Source organism: Macaca fascicularis, chromosome 5 (genome assembly GCF_037993035.2).
Source record: "Macaca fascicularis isolate 582-1 chromosome 5, T2T-MFA8v1.1".
In the NCBI taxonomy this organism is placed as follows: Eukaryota; Metazoa; Chordata; class Mammalia; order Primates; family Cercopithecidae; genus Macaca; species Macaca fascicularis.
Window position 1 is genome coordinate 159,393,108 of NC_088379.1, and position 17,699 is coordinate 159,410,806.

At 43.7% G+C, this 17,699-nt stretch overlaps 1 protein-coding gene across 7 annotated transcripts in view; it reads right to left on the bottom strand.

The window, feature by feature from the left end:
- The window catches only part of DCHS2 (dachsous cadherin-related 2), a 290,618-nt gene extending 274,554 nt beyond the window's left edge, over positions 1-16,064 (bottom strand). For all 7 annotated transcript variants that reach the window (XM_065545626.2, XM_015450942.4, XM_045392973.3 and 4 more), the window contains exon 1: positions 13,593-16,064. In XM_065545626.2, coding sequence (XP_065401698.1) covers positions 13,593-15,629 — 2,037 coding nt within the window. In that variant the 5' untranslated portion in view covers positions 15,630-16,064. The remainder of the gene's footprint in view (positions 1-13,592) is intronic.
- Between the last annotated feature and the right edge of the window lie 1,635 nt (positions 16,065-17,699).

Sequence of the window (17,699 nt, forward strand, 5' to 3'; positions counted from 1 at the left end):
CTTTTCAGAAAGCCATAAGAGCATGAAAGATTATAGACAGACTTCACTGTTACCCTGCAGAATGTGCCCAGTTCTTCAAGCAATCAACACTCATTTACGTGGCTACCCTGCAGGGCATTTCATTTTATCACTGAACAAATTTTACTTTTATTATGTGCCAAGCATTTTACTAAGCACTCAGCAGTAGGCAAGATGGGTAAAGCCTCTGCCATCATCTCATGAGGCTTATAATGAGCAGAGAAGCAGATACTAAGTGGTTACCTGTGAGAAGAATGCTGCAGAACATAATACACATTACGCGATATCAGGAAATGTCAGGTTCTATCTGATACATGATAAGAGATACTCTCTTTAATATTGCATAATGCATGTTATCTTTAGGTGTTTATAAGATGGGAACTTAACTAACAGTGGGCAAGTGGAGCGCTTAGGTGGTCAAGGAAAGCTTTCTAAGGATGTGACATTTTTAAGTAACAAGTAAAAGTTAGCTAGAGGAAGGGGAGACTCAAGGCAGAGAGGACAAGGATAGCATATTCAATGCAAAGGGAAGAACTAGAGTGTCTTACTCAGCTCAGGCTGCCATAACAAAATATTGTAGGCTGGGTGGCTTAAACACTTAAACAACAGAAGTTTATTTCTCATGGTTCTGGAGGCTGAAAGTCCAAACTCAAAGTGCCAGCTCTGTTGGGTTCTGGTGAGGGCCCTCCTCCTGGTTTGTAGACAGGTGACCTCTTGATGTAGCCTCACATGGTGGAAAGATATCTAACTCCTCTCTCTTTCTCTTATAAGGACACTAATCCCATCATGTAGATGCAACCCTCATAACTTCATCTAAATCTAATTATCTCCCAAAGGCCCCACCTCCCAAAAGGATCACATTGAGGATTAGGACTTCAACGTATGAATTTTGGAGACATACAAACATTCAGACTGTAACATAGCCCAAAGGCCTGAGCTGAGAAAAAGCATGGTGCCTTTTTGAAGTACAGAGGACTGGGGAAGAGTCCCTTGAAACAAGGATAGAGAGGCAGGCAGAATGGATCAGATGTGAACTTGATCTTACAAGCAGTACAAAGCCATGGAAGGTGTTAAGCATGAGTAACATAATCAGATCTGTGTTATAGATTATTTGGAAAGAAAGCAATTATCAAAGGAAATGTCAGTTTCTATCTGATACATGATAAGAGAACATTGTACTCGGTGAGAGATAATTGTGGCATTTAGCATTCAAAACTTAGTCTTTACAATTTTTAACAATCTTAGGTGATTCTTACCATGTGGTCAGGGCTTACTAAGGACTGATGTTCCTCAAATGGGTCACAGTAAATGACTTTTCCTACACGTCCTAGTCAACCCCAAATAAGGTGGGAAATACTATCAGCTAATTCATGGAGTTGATTTCCGTATATTTCTACTTTTCCATGAAGGATTATCACAATTATTCAATTAAAATTCTATAATCATAAATACAGGAAATTATTTGTTCACACTAGGTGAGGCTTAAAAATACTTAAATAATTTTAAACTGCTAACGTTTACTACTAGTAACACTAGTTAATCCAAAACACAATGACCTAGTAAACCTTTGCAGCTGTACACAATAGCTATCACTCAAGAACAATGTAATATATTATACAACGAGAGTACAATTCTACAGGCTTTATTTTCAAAGGACTCTTACTATTAAGTTTTAATGATCTGAATATCATTGAAATTAATAGAAATTGAAATGCAAGAATAAACCAGGAGTTCTGCTTCTGGTATGACTGAGTATATGCCTACTGAAACCTACCCTCGTATATGTAACAACTATAAACTTTAAATAAAACAGAAACAAAAATACCTGAACCTTTAGGGATGAGTAAAAGCACTCAGATTTTTACAAGGGGTCCAACATGGAAGAATGGACCTATACAGAGTGGGTTTCCCATTTTTTGAGGATTATTTATTTAGGCTGTGAACCTGAGGGTGGGTAGCAGTCAAGGCACCATGCAGGGTGGCCAGAGTCACTAGAAACACAGAGTCTTTCTGGACACAAGAACCTTAGGATAGGGTTCCAGGCAACCATAGCCATTAGAGAGAAAGAGGGAAATCTTAGGGGAAATCCAGGCAAGCTCGAAAATCTGTACATAAACTATGCCCAAATTTCTGACTGACCTCTGAGCTCTGCATCCATGGGATATGGACTGAAAACAGCCCAGTTAAGAAAAAACGGAACTGAAATGGGATTTACACAGGCGCCTAAGATTCAGAATTTGCAGTTTGAGTCCAATCAAGTTGATTACCTGCTAAAACAAAAATATCAACATCATTCAGAAGAACGTAACACTCAGAAGAATCTACAGTCTCCACAACGTAACACACACAATGCCCAGAATACAATGAAAAAGTATTCAATATCTGAATAACTAGAGAAATATGATACATTTACAAGACAAAAAACAATTAAAGAAGACAAACGCAGATGACACCAATGCTAGAATTCACAGATAACTTTAAAGCAGCTATTATAGTTATATGAGGTAAAGGAAGACACTCTTGTAATGAATGAAAAGATAGATAATATCAGCAAAGAAACAGAAACTATAAGACAGAATAAAATGAAAATTGTATAAGTGAAAAACATTATCAGTTAAAAAAGTTTTAGAAGGGCTTAACAGCAGGATGGTGGTGAAGAACATGACAGTGAATTTGAAAATAATACAAGCTCTCTGATCTGAAGAATAGAAAAGAAAATTATTGAAAAGAAAAATGAACAGAGCCTCAAGGCCTCAGATCTAAAAGTCTAACATATGTATATTTGGAATCTCAGAAAGAGAGAAAAGAAAGAATAGAGCAGAAAAAAATATTTTAAAATAAAGAATAAAGCACTCTCTAGAAAGATTCCTATTTGGACATGGAATAAGCTCTCTCATTTAGAAAAAAGTTTTCTTCACAAGTAACAGACAAATGTAACTGTACTTCAGATGTTAAAACACATTTAGAGAAATAATGATAAAGTAGCCTTAAGATATTATGAATTTAGATTAGAGCACAGTTGTACTCCTCTATATAAATGGCAAATCTGAATACTACTTTGTTCCAAAAAAATTATCTTTCTTTTAAAATCTACTAAGATTCAAGACTCAAGGTAAACTTATTAAATTCATTTTGTGGTATTAAGAGTATGCTGTGATATATGTAGAATCTATATGTTTAATGCCAGCAAGCAAATTACCTCTAATACCATCAAACATTAATTTATAAATTGGCATCCCTGTCACCTCTCTTCTTTATGCTGGATGCTGATAGAGGCAGTGGGAGTGAAACAGACATAAGCATGACAATTAGATTCTACACAAGAAAAATGCCATATAAAAATTCTTGTAAGATGAGTACAGGAAATATATCTGCCAGCACCGAAATATTGTGTTCTTGTTTATACACAATGTAACAGAACAGCCTTTGTATTCTTTTTAACCGTTCATACTTAAAATAATCTATACTTCAAAGAAGAGTAAACAGTGCATAAGCTTAGCTTGCTCTTTACCTCATAATTTGGTTCTTGTATGGTGGATATTCTTAGGACCAGACAAGTCAATCTCTAAATAAACATTAACTTCCTTTGTGTTTCCAAATGTAGAAATAAAGATGAACATACAACATGAGGAGTTTCTAACTAAACAATTGTTAAAAATCAAATCGTATTTAAGGCCATATACGGTAAGGCTAAAAATAATATTTAATCTCTTGAAATCATATTCATAACAACTGCTAATTCTACACAGTTAATTGAAATGAAGAACAAAGGAAATTTCAGAATAATCTGAACAAAAGAGCTTTGAAAGTTGGAGGATGGTTTGTCGTATTGAACAGAATTTTTAGATTAACTGTCATCAGTAATGAAGCCAATCTAAAATTGCCAAGTTCTATTTTGTTCTTTCTTCTTAGCTATTCTCATGAAAGTGAAGTTCTACTACAGATCTTCCCTGCCTTTTGCCATAATACATTTTTCAAAAGCATGAAGGGGATGGCATTTTCTAATCTGAGAATTTAGTATGAAATAAATCAACAGTGTCATCAAAGCAAGTATTCAATAATTACAAATTATTATAATCATTTAAAATAAAAAACAAAGACTTTAATTTTTATAAAGCATGCATAAACAATTTACTTGATTGCATGAAGGACTATCAATATATCTAGTACACACACAATACAAATCAATTCAACTGAAAAAAGTTTTACATTAATATTCTTTTTAAAATTTATTTTCTTGAAATAGAGATAGGGTTTTGCTATGTAGCCCAGGCTGACCTCAAACTCCTGGCCTCCAGCACTCCCTGACATAGGCCTCCCAAAGTGCTGAGATTACAGGCATGAGCCACTGCCTGACCTAATATTCTAATTATAATAATATGTTAACAATTATTTTAATAATGTTTCCTTTAATATGCAAAAGAACTTTTAAGGAAATATTTATGTTGTTCAGCTTTCTTAAAAGTGATACACAAAAAATTTTTAACTGATGTCCCTTTTTGTTCGTAAATTTTGTACAATAAATAAAATTATTTGAAATCATTCAATGACTTGACTTTATAATTAGCTCCATGCTCAAAGTAGTATGTATTAATAAATGTTTGTTGAAGGACACTGCTAATGATACTGCCCCCTCTTTACTCAAATTAAAGGGAAACTCAAAGCATCTCCTTTTTATCTCCACCCCACTTCAACCTCCAAATAGGAAGAAGAAGCTCACAGGATAATCAATTTTTAAAAAAATGAAGAAGACACAAGTCAGTCATAATACTAGGAAGTTAATATCTTTCTCTTTCACTTGAATCATTTATATCTCAGGAAATTACAGCTAAAAGACTAACTGCGCCCCTTTCTTAGGAAATATCCTATACTTTGGGAGGCCAGAGAAGCACCCAGGGTAATGAAATCCATGGGACAGGCAAGCATGACCAGGGATGAACTGTGGAGAGTGCCAGATAATAGGCTACTCAGGCTGTCCTAGTCTTTAAGCCCACAAGGCCAAAGTATCCTCAAGGCTCACAAGGATCCTGTTTAGCTGTCCAATGCAGGAAGCTGACTGAATTTGGGATGGAAGCCCTGATTCATTCATTCAATATTAATTAGAACAATGGTTTTCCTAGAGTATCTATTGAGATCATATCTTTAGCCATTTAACTTGACTAGCCATAGGAAATTTTAAAAGAAAGAACTGACTTTTATTTTATTTTATTATTTTATTTTATTTTATTGGAGACAGAGTCTTGGCCCCATCACCCAGGCTGGGGTGCAGTGGTGCAATCATGGCTCACTGCAGCCTTGACCTCCTAGGCTCAACTGATCCTCCCATCTCAGCCTCCCAAGTAGCTGGGACTACAGGTGCACATCACCACACCTGGCTAATTTTTGTATTATTTGTAGAGGTTTTGCTCTGTTGCCCAGGGTGGTCTCAAACTCCCGGGCTCAAGCTATCCATCCAGCTCAGCCTCCCAAAGTGCTGGGATTACAGGCAAGAACCACCATGCCCAGCCTGACATTTCTTCTTCTCACTCCCTCTTAGCTCCATAGTGTAATCACACTTAAGTGAAATTACACATAATGGTAAACTTTCCTGGGAGTTTACCATGTGCCAGGCAGTGCTCTGTGTCCTGGATATGCATCATCTCACTTAATCACCACAATAACCCTACCAGGTGAATCCCATTATCATCCCTATTTTATGCATGACAAAATTGAGACTTACAAAGGTTTAGGAACTTACTTGAGGTTAAGCTATTAAGTAGCAGAGCTAAAATTTAAACTCGGGTCTGTTTCACTCTGCAGTGCAAGCTTTTATTCATGGGATTACTCTTCTTCTGTTCAAATGAAGGACACCTGGAAATAATGAGAACGAGCAAACCTCTCCTATCTTCTCCACCAAAGAGCTTTCACACACTTCATCAGTGGACTCTGAGATCTGCATGTTTATGAGAAAGTGATAAAGCCTGAAATGAAGGTAACAGCCTGGGCTGTTTAAAAGGAAATTCAAAACAGAATTATTGAGAAAGGAAGACATAATGCCTTACTGCACAGACATGGTAGGATTAGTATGCCCAAAAACCATCCAGTAAAAAGTAAGAGTAGCAAGATGATTTAAACAATAATCAAGACTAAGACACTTTTGCCTGTTCAATGGAATATACTATTTTGATTGATTCAACCATTTCTTCTCATATGAAACATATTCGTTAACGGCTTCCATCAATTACAGTGTATAACATTAAGAAATGAGCAAAAATAAATTCCATATGTCATTTCTTACACTTTAGCAGCTAAATTTTTTTTCACAACTTCTTGACACTAACAGATGAGAAAGAAGGCCACTTTTCCTCAAGAACTAAAACAGAATACTGAGTCCATCATCAAGAGACATCGGACATTGAAAAAGATAGCAGCACAGGTTTCCAGAACTCTTCTTTGAGTAGGAAAGGCCTGGGGAAAAAAATGGGCCAACCGGTAGCAGATATCAACTCCTACAGGACATTGAGGAAAGAAGGGAGCAAAAAAGACCCTCACATACTTAGTTTTTAAATATCACAAACTATGAGAGAATCACATTATATGCTAAGAGAAGATGTAAATATAGAGGTAGAGGTAAAAGATAAAGGAGAAATTGAGTGATTGAGAATTCATGTCAAAGAAGATGGGAGAGGGGATTGTTGGATGGATGGATAGATGGATGGGAGAATATGAATGCGTGATTTGATTTGGACAAAGAAGAATCACCTAGTCCCTAGGGATTGGATGGTGCATTTACAAAAAAGCCTTATGGTGGCAGGCAAAAACACTAGCAAGTTTTCAACTACTAGCCTATACTGAATAGGAAGCATAGTTACCTGTAAAGAGTAAAGGCAGCAGTCTATGATGCTTAAAGCAAACGAGGTTGTGGGAGAGATGCTGAGAGGAATACAACAAAATTACTCAACAGAGTTGAGGGCCTGGCTGATACCAAAATACCATACTTAAATTCTACTCTAAGTAGACTCTATTATCACTTGGAATTACTCCAACGGTCCCCTGTGGTCTGAGCGTTTCAGAGAGTGTGCGGGGCAGGGGGAGATATAGTTGGAGAGATCTACTGTTAGTGATATGTATGCAAGTATGAGAGAGGAAGGGTTAGTTTGGTGCATAGAATTACAACTGAACAGAGAAGGAACTAAAGCAAGGAGGGGGGTGATATACAAGAAGAGAAAAGAAAGAGCAAGGGGTCTAGAAAAAATCTAGATCAAAAAATAAATGCAAACCAAATCAAAGGCTGAGAAAGCGGAAAGGCTGGCAAGCTGTGATCAGAGACTGAGTTGAGACATAAGAGGTGGGGTTGTTCTAAATGATTCCAGATTACAGGGGATGACTGTAGGATAGAGTTCCTAGAGAGGAAGTAACAATAAGGACATCAAAACCGGGTCAACTGAAGAAACGTGAGACCAAATTGCCTGGATGACAAGAGTTACAATGGGGACAACAATGACTAAAACAGGCTGCCAATGTCCTCACTGCACATGGGGACTGACCAGATGGTCCATAGGAAACAGGAAGAAGAGGGGAGAGAAACAGTCAGATCCAAATAATGAGTGCCTTAATGCCTGGGACTGTGGCACGGGAGGCTGAATATCTCAGAAGCTGTGCTGAGGAGCTCAGAAAATGGAGTAAGATGCCAACCATCTCTCTGGGTTGTAGTCCTTGAGGCTCAGGAATACAAGCACATAGCATTATCATCACAGAGACCTTCCCCCCAACGTCATATTAGTCGCAAGACCCTCGTCCCAGCCAGCGTCCTTAGCCATTAACTCTTCTCTCATTAGCCTCACTGTCACTTTCACAGCTTTAAGTATCACCTCCACATGAGTAACTTCCAAGTTTATGTCTCCAACCTTACACTCTCTCCTGTTAGCAGTTCTGAAGCTCTAAATAGCCTTCAAGATGTATTTTCCTAGACTACTGGCCATTAATTCACACTCAAATTAAAAACTCAAGGAAGCCAGCATGTTTCCCCCAAAACTCTCAGCTCCAGTTTTTCCTATTTTTTCCACTAATCCAGATGGAAAACATGGTGCCATTTTTTACTCCTTCCACCACTTTCTTACTCACATCTATACAAGTTGCACCAGTTATTCCTTTGTGATGCCTCTAAGGCCATCCTTCCTCTTACGCTTCACTACCATTCCCCTAATTCAGGCCCACATAGCTGAATATGTGTTATTACAAGAGACTCTGAACTTTCCTACCTGATTTCCCTCCTTGCTTCTTTCTAGTTTTTCTACTAATTTAAGATGACTCCTCCTAAAATGTTACTTTTCACATGTCAAGCTCTATTCACAAACCTCCCATATCTCCCATGTATTTCCATAATAATAAAGACCAAACTCTTTGCTCAAACACTGACATCTCCCATGTCTCCAAAACGGCTTCCCATTACTTCACTACAAGAACCAGACACACCGTGATTATTCCAATTCCTCCTATCCCCATGGATTACATAGATTTTCAATTAATTCATATTTACGATTGTATTTACCTGATCTACATTCACTACAAAGCACGTATTTCGATTAAATGAAGATTTTAATTCAGTAAGATCCAAATAACCTGGCATTTGTAAAAATGATTTAGCATAATTTCCCTAACGGGCTATGAAAATATAAATCACTTCCACAGTTGATCACTTGTAATTTATAGTTTAAAAGGTGAAGGGACCATTGATAGACGTCTGGAGTTTAGTTGTTAGTGAAATCAATTTATTGTAAGATTTCAATCCTCAAAGAAGGAAAATCTTACTGATCACAACTTTCTGAAGTCCATCCTAAGTGGTTCTCTTTTGGAGAAGGTCATACCCAGAAATGCATTACACATTCCTACATACACACAAAATGTTCAGCTACAGTGGAATGCATCCATGACAGGTTGTAAATAAAAATATATATAACAGAGAATCCCTGATCTACTGAATAAAGAAAACTTTCCCACCTATAAAGCTCTACATACCACTTTCTACCATGAAATACTAGTTATCTCCAATCCTTACATCCATGTGGTGTTATGAACTTTTTTTTAATGAACGGCTGGAAATATACAGGAAGAGATTATAGAAAGGCAAGGAGTGAGGGGAAGAGAGAGTCTTTGGGAATGCCTCTACCACAATGAGTGTGGGGTGGCACAAGAGAAAAAAAGAAAAAGAGGAATTGTCAGGAGAGAGGCAGAATGTAAGGAGATAATGGGCAGTGAAAAAGATGCATGCAAGAAAGAGGAAGTGGTCAGCAGTCCAAAATGCTTCAGAGAGCATGAGGGAGGTTATGACTAAGAAAAGCCCACTGGATTTGAAAGAAACATAGATACACGCCTCTTGAGAGGCAGAATTTAGTACAGTGATGGGGGAAGGTCAGAACACATGGAGAAGGGGTGATCAGCAAGTGGGAGCCAGGCACATGTCATTCATGCACAAGGACTGACAGAGAAGGGAAGGAGATGGAGCACACAGCACTATAAGCTCTGCTAGCAAGCACCTTGCCTGTTTTGCTCGTTGCTGTCCCCAGCACCAAGAACAGTTCCTGGCATGTAATAGATACTCAGTAAGTATTTGTTGGTTGGATATTGTTGAACTCAATCAATGTTATTGAATTCAATGAATATTGTTGTTTAGATAAATAAATGAATTAATGAATAAATATAGTACTTGTATTTGAGGGAGTATGAAAGAATACTCTTCATGGTCTCACATGTAATTCAGGTCTCAATGCTGGAGTTATACTTAGTACAGACTAAGATCTGGTTATAAGATAAAAGCTGTGAATGCAGCTAACATCAGACTTAGTGTAGGGTGGACGATGGAGATCTTGTCTAGAGGTTGAAGTTAATCTTTTTGACAATTATCTGAGCGAAAATGGAATCTTTCAGACCAAACATGAGAACTGAAGGAAAACCTCTGGGTGTCTGCAGAGTGGAATTCCCTCTCTGCCTTGATCGAGAAGGCAGCAAGAGATTGAAAGGAACTCCTGAGGGGTGGATTGTTAAGAAGAGGCTCTCCACCTAAGACAGACAGGGACTGAGTTATTAGGAAGTTCAGATGAGTACGTACAATGTTGTAAAAACCTTTTGTAGCTAGAGGTTATCTATCTCAGAATGGTTCTTGTCCACTGCATTAATTCCCTCAGTTCTGCCTCATGCTTAAAGTCTTTGAAAAGGTCTCCTCTGGGCATAAGAATATAAGAGTTCAGCCAGCACTCGGAGAGGGGAGAGTGGCCAGCACCATGGTGCCAGCAGGAGCAGCAACTAGAGTGGAAGGACCCCAAACACTGGGGATGTGGAGTAACCACTAAGACAACTTGAAGTTTAAGGGTTTGTTTTTATCAGATGACATGGTATTATCTTACAGGAAATCTAGGAAAGATTTTGTTTTTCCTGTATTTCATTTTGTTTTTGTTTATTTTTGACAAAGGCAACTTGAGCAGATATAAGCTGTAAAGGAGGAAAACTTCTAGATAGCAACAGAAAGAAGGTACAGTTATAAGGAATGTATGTGATGTCATTAACAAAACCCTGGAACACAGGAGGGGTCATGAGATTCAAAGGCAAGATGGAGGAGCTGGTTTTTGCAAAGTGGTATAAAGAAAGATTGAGAGAGTAGAAAGAAGGAAGACGCTTCTTTGAATCTCTTATGGAAATTAGGGGGGTAAGTCAGCTACAGGCGTATGGAACACAGGAAGTTCATATAGCTGCCTTGGAGAGGCCACCAGAGAACCCAGTGACTAAGAAGCCTTTGCAAATCTTGAGGGGCTAGATGGCTGGAATTTCCAGAAATTCCAGTCAGCACAATTTAATGCTGTCTCCAGCAATACTTGGCAACCTGGAAAGGTTTGTTGCAATTGTTGGAGGTGCAGTCCTACATGTAAGCCAAGCTCAGCTCACCATAATGGATCTGCCACATAGGCAGTCATAACAATGGGATAAACTCACACCTCATAGAAGAATCATCTCACGATGATAGAAACAACTCTAAAGACAGGCTTTAATCAAAACAGTCATAATGAATCCATCCTGCTTATTTTCCTTCCAATGGAGCCAAGTTGTACTACTCATACCAAGATCTTCAGGGAGTTCTAGGTGGAAGGAATCTTAGAAGTCATCTAGTCCAACCTGGCACCTATTATGACTTTCATTTTTAGAAATCCATGGAAGAAACTATCAGTGGGCACTGGCATACCCGGCTCCTCTACATTTCTCTGCCTCCTGTGCAGTATATCTGAGGCTGCATGGCTGAGCCCTGGCTAATGTGACATTGGTGGAATTCGTGTAAGTCACTCCCAGGCCTGGCTGTCTCACACGGAGGAGAAACAGCCAAGTTGCATCACATCAGACTCTGCTTGAGAGAGAAATATACTTTGATAATGTTAGTCACTAATATTTGTGGATTTGTCTGTTTTGTCAGCAAGCATTAATTCATATCAAGCCACTTTTTAATAATCTAGCAACTCAGAGCTGTCAATCACTGTAAAGAAAGGGATGGAGATTATTATCACCCATATACCCAAAAGATTAAAATGGTGGAAGCAGTCATGAAACCCATTTTTACTTTGCAGTAGCACCTCACTTATCTGAAGGTTATTATTTGAGACATAACTTGCAAAGCTAAAACCTGAACTCCCTAACTGAGAACCAGAAAGTAAGCAGCAAACATCTTAAAACAACTCAGGGTGAGAGCAAAATAAAGCTTTAGAGTTTCATTCCCTGGTAAGCTCTTCAGGCTACATTTATTTACTCAAGTTATTTCAGAGTAAATAAATCAATCTTGGAAATTTGATTATCTCCCATCAAATAAGAAATAGGAAATTGGCCAGGCACGGTGGCTTATGCCTGTAATCCCAGCACTGTGGGAGGCTGAGGTGGTAGTACAACTTGAGCCCGGGAGTTCGAGACCAGCCTGGGGAATATGGCTAGACCTCATCCCTACAAATTATTTAAAAATTAGCCAGCCATGTTGGTGCATGCCTGTGCTCGCAGCTACTTGGGAGACTGAGGTGGGAGAATCAATTTACCCTGTGAGGTCCAGGCTGCAATGAGCCATGATTGGGCCACTGTACTCCATTTTGGGCCACAAAGCGAGAGCTTGTCTCAAAAAAAAAATAAAATAAGAAATAAACAAATAGGGGCCGGGCGCGGTGGCTCAAGCCTGTAATCCCAGCACTTTGGGAGGCCGAGGCGGGTGGATCACGAGGTCAGGAGATCGAGACTATCCTGGCTAACATGGTGAAACCCCGTCTCTACTAAAAATACAAAAAACTAGCCGGGCGTGGTGGCAGGCGCCTGTAGTCTCAGCTACTCGGGAGGCTGAGGCGGGAGAATGGCGTGAACCCGGGAGGCGGAGCTTGCAGTGAGCCGAGATCACGCCACTGCAATCCAGCCTGGGAGACACAGCGAGACTCCGTCTCAAAAAAAAAAAAAAAGAAAAAAAAAAAAAGAAATAAACAAATAGGAAATTGGAAGCAAAAAAAAAGGAATGGCCTGGAAAGGGGCAAAACATGCCATTCTGCTAGTGAAGGAGAGATCAGGAAAACCGTAAAAGGCAACACACCCAAATCAAAAAGCAGTGTACGGTGCTCCATTTTATAAAGGATAATTGAGCCCCGCTGCCCTTCAGAGTCCTGAAAGCATCATGGAAGGAGCTCAGCTCACACCTGATGTTAACTAATAAAGGTGACTTCAGTCTTCCTCCAACTTTTGTAAGCTTCGAAGGAAGGTAGGAAAACATGTAAGAAGTCTCTGGAAATGGTAACTCAAAACAGTGTCTGTGTATACAGACATACACTTGGTCATTTGAAAAATTCACTTATGAGAGCTACCTTATTCCCTAGGTTGCCTCATAAAGCTGTTAAATTATATATATATGAGACATTGCTGGGTGTGGTGGCTCACCCCTGTAATCCCAGCACTTTGGGAGGCTGAGGGGGGTGGATCACCTGAGGTCAGGGGTTGGAGACCAACCTGGCAAACATGGTGAAACCCCATCTCTATTAACAAAAATACAAAAATTAGCCAGGCATGGTGGCAGGCAGGAGAATTCCTTGAGCCTGGGAAAAGGAGGTTGCAGTGAGCTGAGATTGAACCACCTCACTCCAGCCTAGGCAACAGAGTGAGACTTAGTCTGAAAAAATATATATATATATGTGTGTGTGTGTGTGTGTGTATACATATATACATATATTTATATGATATGATGTGAGACATTGCCAATTGGAAGAGGTCTGATTTAGAATGGGTGGTTCCTCCTCAACCTATTTAGGTGCACACATCCAGCATGAAAGAAATCAGGCTTCAATAAGATAAATCAAGATCTAAAAGTCAAGTTAAATTGAAAGGACCTTAGAGATCATGTAGCCAAGACCCTGGCAAAAAAAGTTAGGTGACTAGAGGGCATCATTCATCTCACTATAGAGACGGAACTACAGCCAGTCTTGTATTTGAGAGCCGGAATATTTTCCTCCACATCACAATTTCCTAGGCCAACTCACAACCCTCTCCATGCCTTCCCAAGCCTTCAGATTGGCCCACAGGCCTGATGAACTCACCTGCAGAAAACAGTGTCCAACTGGGGCATGCTCTGCAATGGTGGCATTGTACACCTGCCTCCAGAAGATGGGTTCATTATCATTCACATCATCCACGGTGATGCTCACCAGGCAGGTGGCAGAGAGCGGGGGCTCTCCGAGGTCCCGGGCCACCACTCTCAGCTCCACCGCCTCCTGGACCTCTCGGTCTAGAGTCCGGATAGTGCTGATCACACCGCTTTCGGGATCAATGGCGAAAGATGGTCCACACTCTGCGGCGGGCAGAGCCTCTGGATTGCAGGGAGCTGAGAGTTGGACTAGCGTGTAGCGCAGCCAGGCGTGCTCAGTGCCTGCCTCGTCAGCATCGGAGGCGCTGACCCACATGACTGCAGTGCCGGGGGCCGCGGCCTCGGACACTGAGGCCTTGTAATGCTGTTGGCTGAAGAGAGGTGGTTGGTCATTGAGGTCAGCGACCCGGAGCAGCAGCGTTTCCTCCGTGCTCAGCGGCGGGGACCCCGCGTCCGTGGCCACCAGTAGTAACTCATACAGATCCCGGCTCTCTCTGTCCAGGGGCCCCTCGACGCAAAGGAAAAATACCCCTGGGGGGCCGCCGGGCCGCAACGCGAAGGTTCCCTCTCCGCCTTCCAAGGACAGCAAGATGCTCCGGTCTCCAAGACCCACACTAAGCTCCCCGGTGGCCTCATCTTCTTTCTCCCAGTCACGGTCCGCATCAGACACCGAGACGCGAGCCACGTAGTCGCCCGGTCGGGCGCCTTCAGAGACACAGGCGAGGCCTCCCTCTGTGAGAAAGAGCACGTGAATTGCTGGCCGGTTGTCGTTCACGTCCAGCACGGCGATGGACACGCGCACTGTGGCAACCTCAGGCTCGACACCTCCATCGCGGGCCTCCACCACCAGCTGGTGCCAGGCCTGAGCCTCGCGGTCCAGAGGTCTCCGCAATCGCACCACGCCACTCAGCTCCTCCACGGCGAAGTAGGCCGCGTCGCCCAGTGCTCCGCCCCCGCTACCCGCCCCGGGCACTTGCCGGGCGCGGATGCTGTAGCGCACGAAGCCATTGGGCCCCAGGTCGCGGTCGGTGGCGCGCACGCGGCAGACCTCGGCGCCCAGCTGGGCGTCCTCGCGCACCGCTGCGCGGTACTCGTCCTGCTCAAAGACCGGTGGGTTGTCGTTCTCATCCAGCACGCGCAGCTCCACGCTCAGGCGGCCGGTGCGCCGCGGGCGGCCGCCGTCCCATGCCTCGATCTGCAGCCGGTGCGCCGCAGCCTCCTCTCGGTCCAAGCGCCGCAGCAGCACCAGGTCTAGAGGCTCCAGGGGCGACGAGGAGCCCGGCAAAAACGGTGACGGTAGTGGCCCCGGAGTCCCGTAGCGCAACTCGAAGAACGGGCCTGCGGGATCCTTGGGCGGGTCGGACGGTTGCACCAGGGTGTAGCCCTGAGTGCTGAACAGTCCGGCGTCGGGGTCATGGGCACCTGGCAGGCGGAAGGCGGTCCCTGGCGGGCTGAGCTCGGAGACGTCGAGTTGCAGGGAATCGAACGGAAAGCGGGGCGAGTGGTCATTCACGTCGTTGACGCGAATCTCCACCTGCACCACAGCGCCCAGCAGCGTGGCGGCCACGAAGCTGTAGTGGTCCCGCCGCTCGCGGTCCAGGCGCCGCGCGGTGCGGATGATGCCGGTGTCCGGGTGCACGTGGAAGTCGTCCAGCAGCGGGGAGTCATCCGAGTCCTCCGACAGAAAGAAGCCGCTCCCCTCCTGCTGCTGCGCGGCCGGCAGCCCGGCGCGGATGTCACCGACCAGCGTGTCAGGGGGTAGCCCCTCATCTACGGAAAGGGTGAGGTTGAACAACTGGGCAGATGAGCCCGAGGCCGCCCACAGCCACACGTGCACCAAGAGCCAGAGCAGGGAGCGCTGCGTCCTGGCGCTGCTGCTGCCTGACCGCCCACGGGGTGTATCTCTCCTCCCGGGGAACTGAAGGCGCTTCCCGACGGGAGCCCCCCGCTGCTGACGCCCCTCGCCCATCTTCCGCCCACAAGGGCTCATTTCTCCGCCAGCTCCTTGGGAAGGCTGTCGAGTAACTGCCAGCTTGTGGCGGGATCGCAGAAAAATCCAGGAGCCTCTTCAGTGTCTGAGCCGGAGAAGAAAAGACTTTGTTTGGCAAACAAACCGACGGACCCAGGAATTCCCGAGGTTACATCTGCAACTGGTGAAAGCGTCCTCTGCCTGCAGCTCACGCAGACAGGGAAGCTCTAGCTGCCTCTGCCGCGGCAGCCACCTCTTCTGCCCCTGGATTTCTTTAAACGAGTCTCATCTCTTTTTCTCTCTCCTTTTATTCCTTTTACATCTGTTCCTTGTTCTACTCGGCTGGTTGTTCCCCCTGGTAAAGTCAGGTGCATTATTTCTTTTGCCAAAAAGGAGGAGATTATTTGAAGCGCGCACACACAAGGAGAGGATGGGGATCGGGCCGGAGTAGGGGGTGGAGTAAGGGCGGGGAGGCTGGGAGTTAGGGCGCTGGGGAGGAGGGAGGGAGAGAGAGGGGAAAGGAGGGCTGCGACCCTGTCCGCTGCTCCGGGGGCGGGGCGCTGTTCCCCGCAGCGTCTCCTGGCGCCAGGGACCGCGCGACTCCGGCACCGACCCGGCCTCCTCCGCCTCCCTCCCCTCCCCGCCGTGTGACGCGGCGCACAGTCGGGCAAACTCCAACCTGCGAGCCGCGCTCTGCAGCAGGGTAGAAGAGGAGCAAATGCAAAAGCACTGGGAGACGTGCCCCGCGGGGCGGGTGGGGGACGTGCAGGCGGGGCGTCTGCCTGGGCTTAGCTTGCCGAGTGATGATGGGTGCGGGGAGGTTAGGGGAGCGGCCTCTCCGCGGCCTCCCCCTCAACCCCCTTGACCGTCCCTCAGCAGGCCTGACGCTTGGCTCGCGCTCAGCCGAGAAGGTAGGGGTTATCGTCACTTTGGGGTGCCAAACTTGTGTTCTCCATTTGGCGAGAGGGACTCCCGTCCGCAGCGGAAGGACAGATGGAGTCAAAGGCCGATGCACAGCTGGGGCCAGGATGGCTGCAAAGGGGAGAAGGCGGAACTTGGAAAAACCTTCCAGAAAACCCGAGAAATCTGTGGCACACATGGTGCAAACCACACTTTATTATGCCGCGCTACTACTCAGCGACGTGTGAGCCTCTAGTCACTCCCCTCTGCCACCAGGAATGACGACAATATATACGCCCTGAGAACGCTTTTTCTACATTCAGCGCCATCATAACACTTCCAGGATGTTTGACCTGATTGATGAGCAGAAAGCCCCGATGGCTGGCACGCCGCAAGCCCTCAGCGCTCCACCACCACCCCTAGGCAAGGAAGTTTGCAAGCAGGACCACTCTACAGATACCACTTTCAAAACTCGCTTCTGTCTGAGCCGAACGCAAATGCCAATAAATGGCCATAGTCGCAGATTTCCCTTCAGTTAACCATAATAATTGGTAGAAACCGATCAATGACCTCTAATAAAGCATGCGTGAGAAGAGCCTCTCTGGACTCAAGAATGGCTGGCCATATTTAGCGAATGGTTTCTGCAATTTCGCATTTGAGCCAGATAGAAGAATTAATTTCCTAGATACTGTTTCTCTCCTTTAGGGAGGACCAAAAGCCCTGCATAGTGGTTTCTTGCAGCAATAATAAAATGCCTTTTTTAATGTGCAATGGAGTTATATATAATTGCTAATCCACAGCCACACCGTTATCTCTACCTGTGACCAAATAACAATAAAATAATTGACTTTGTAGCAGATATGTTGCTGTAAATGGGGACATTATTAAAATAAATTCAGTTTTCTTTCCCCCAGCTTTCTTTGGGGGAAAGAAAGCTGAATTTATTTTAACCATTAAAATAGTTTTAATGGTTAAAACTCTCTTTAACCATTAAAGAGATTTGTTATGTCTTTAGAGTCTTTTAATCTTCAGTCTGCATTCGCATCCTAACTAGGCCCTCCCCCTCCACTCTTGCCCTTGTATAAGTAATTCTTTTTTGTTTTTGCTATTGTTGTTGTTGTTGTTGCTGTTGTTGTTTTCTGAGTCAGGATCTCACTCTGTTACCCAGGCTGGAGTGCAGTGGCACAATCA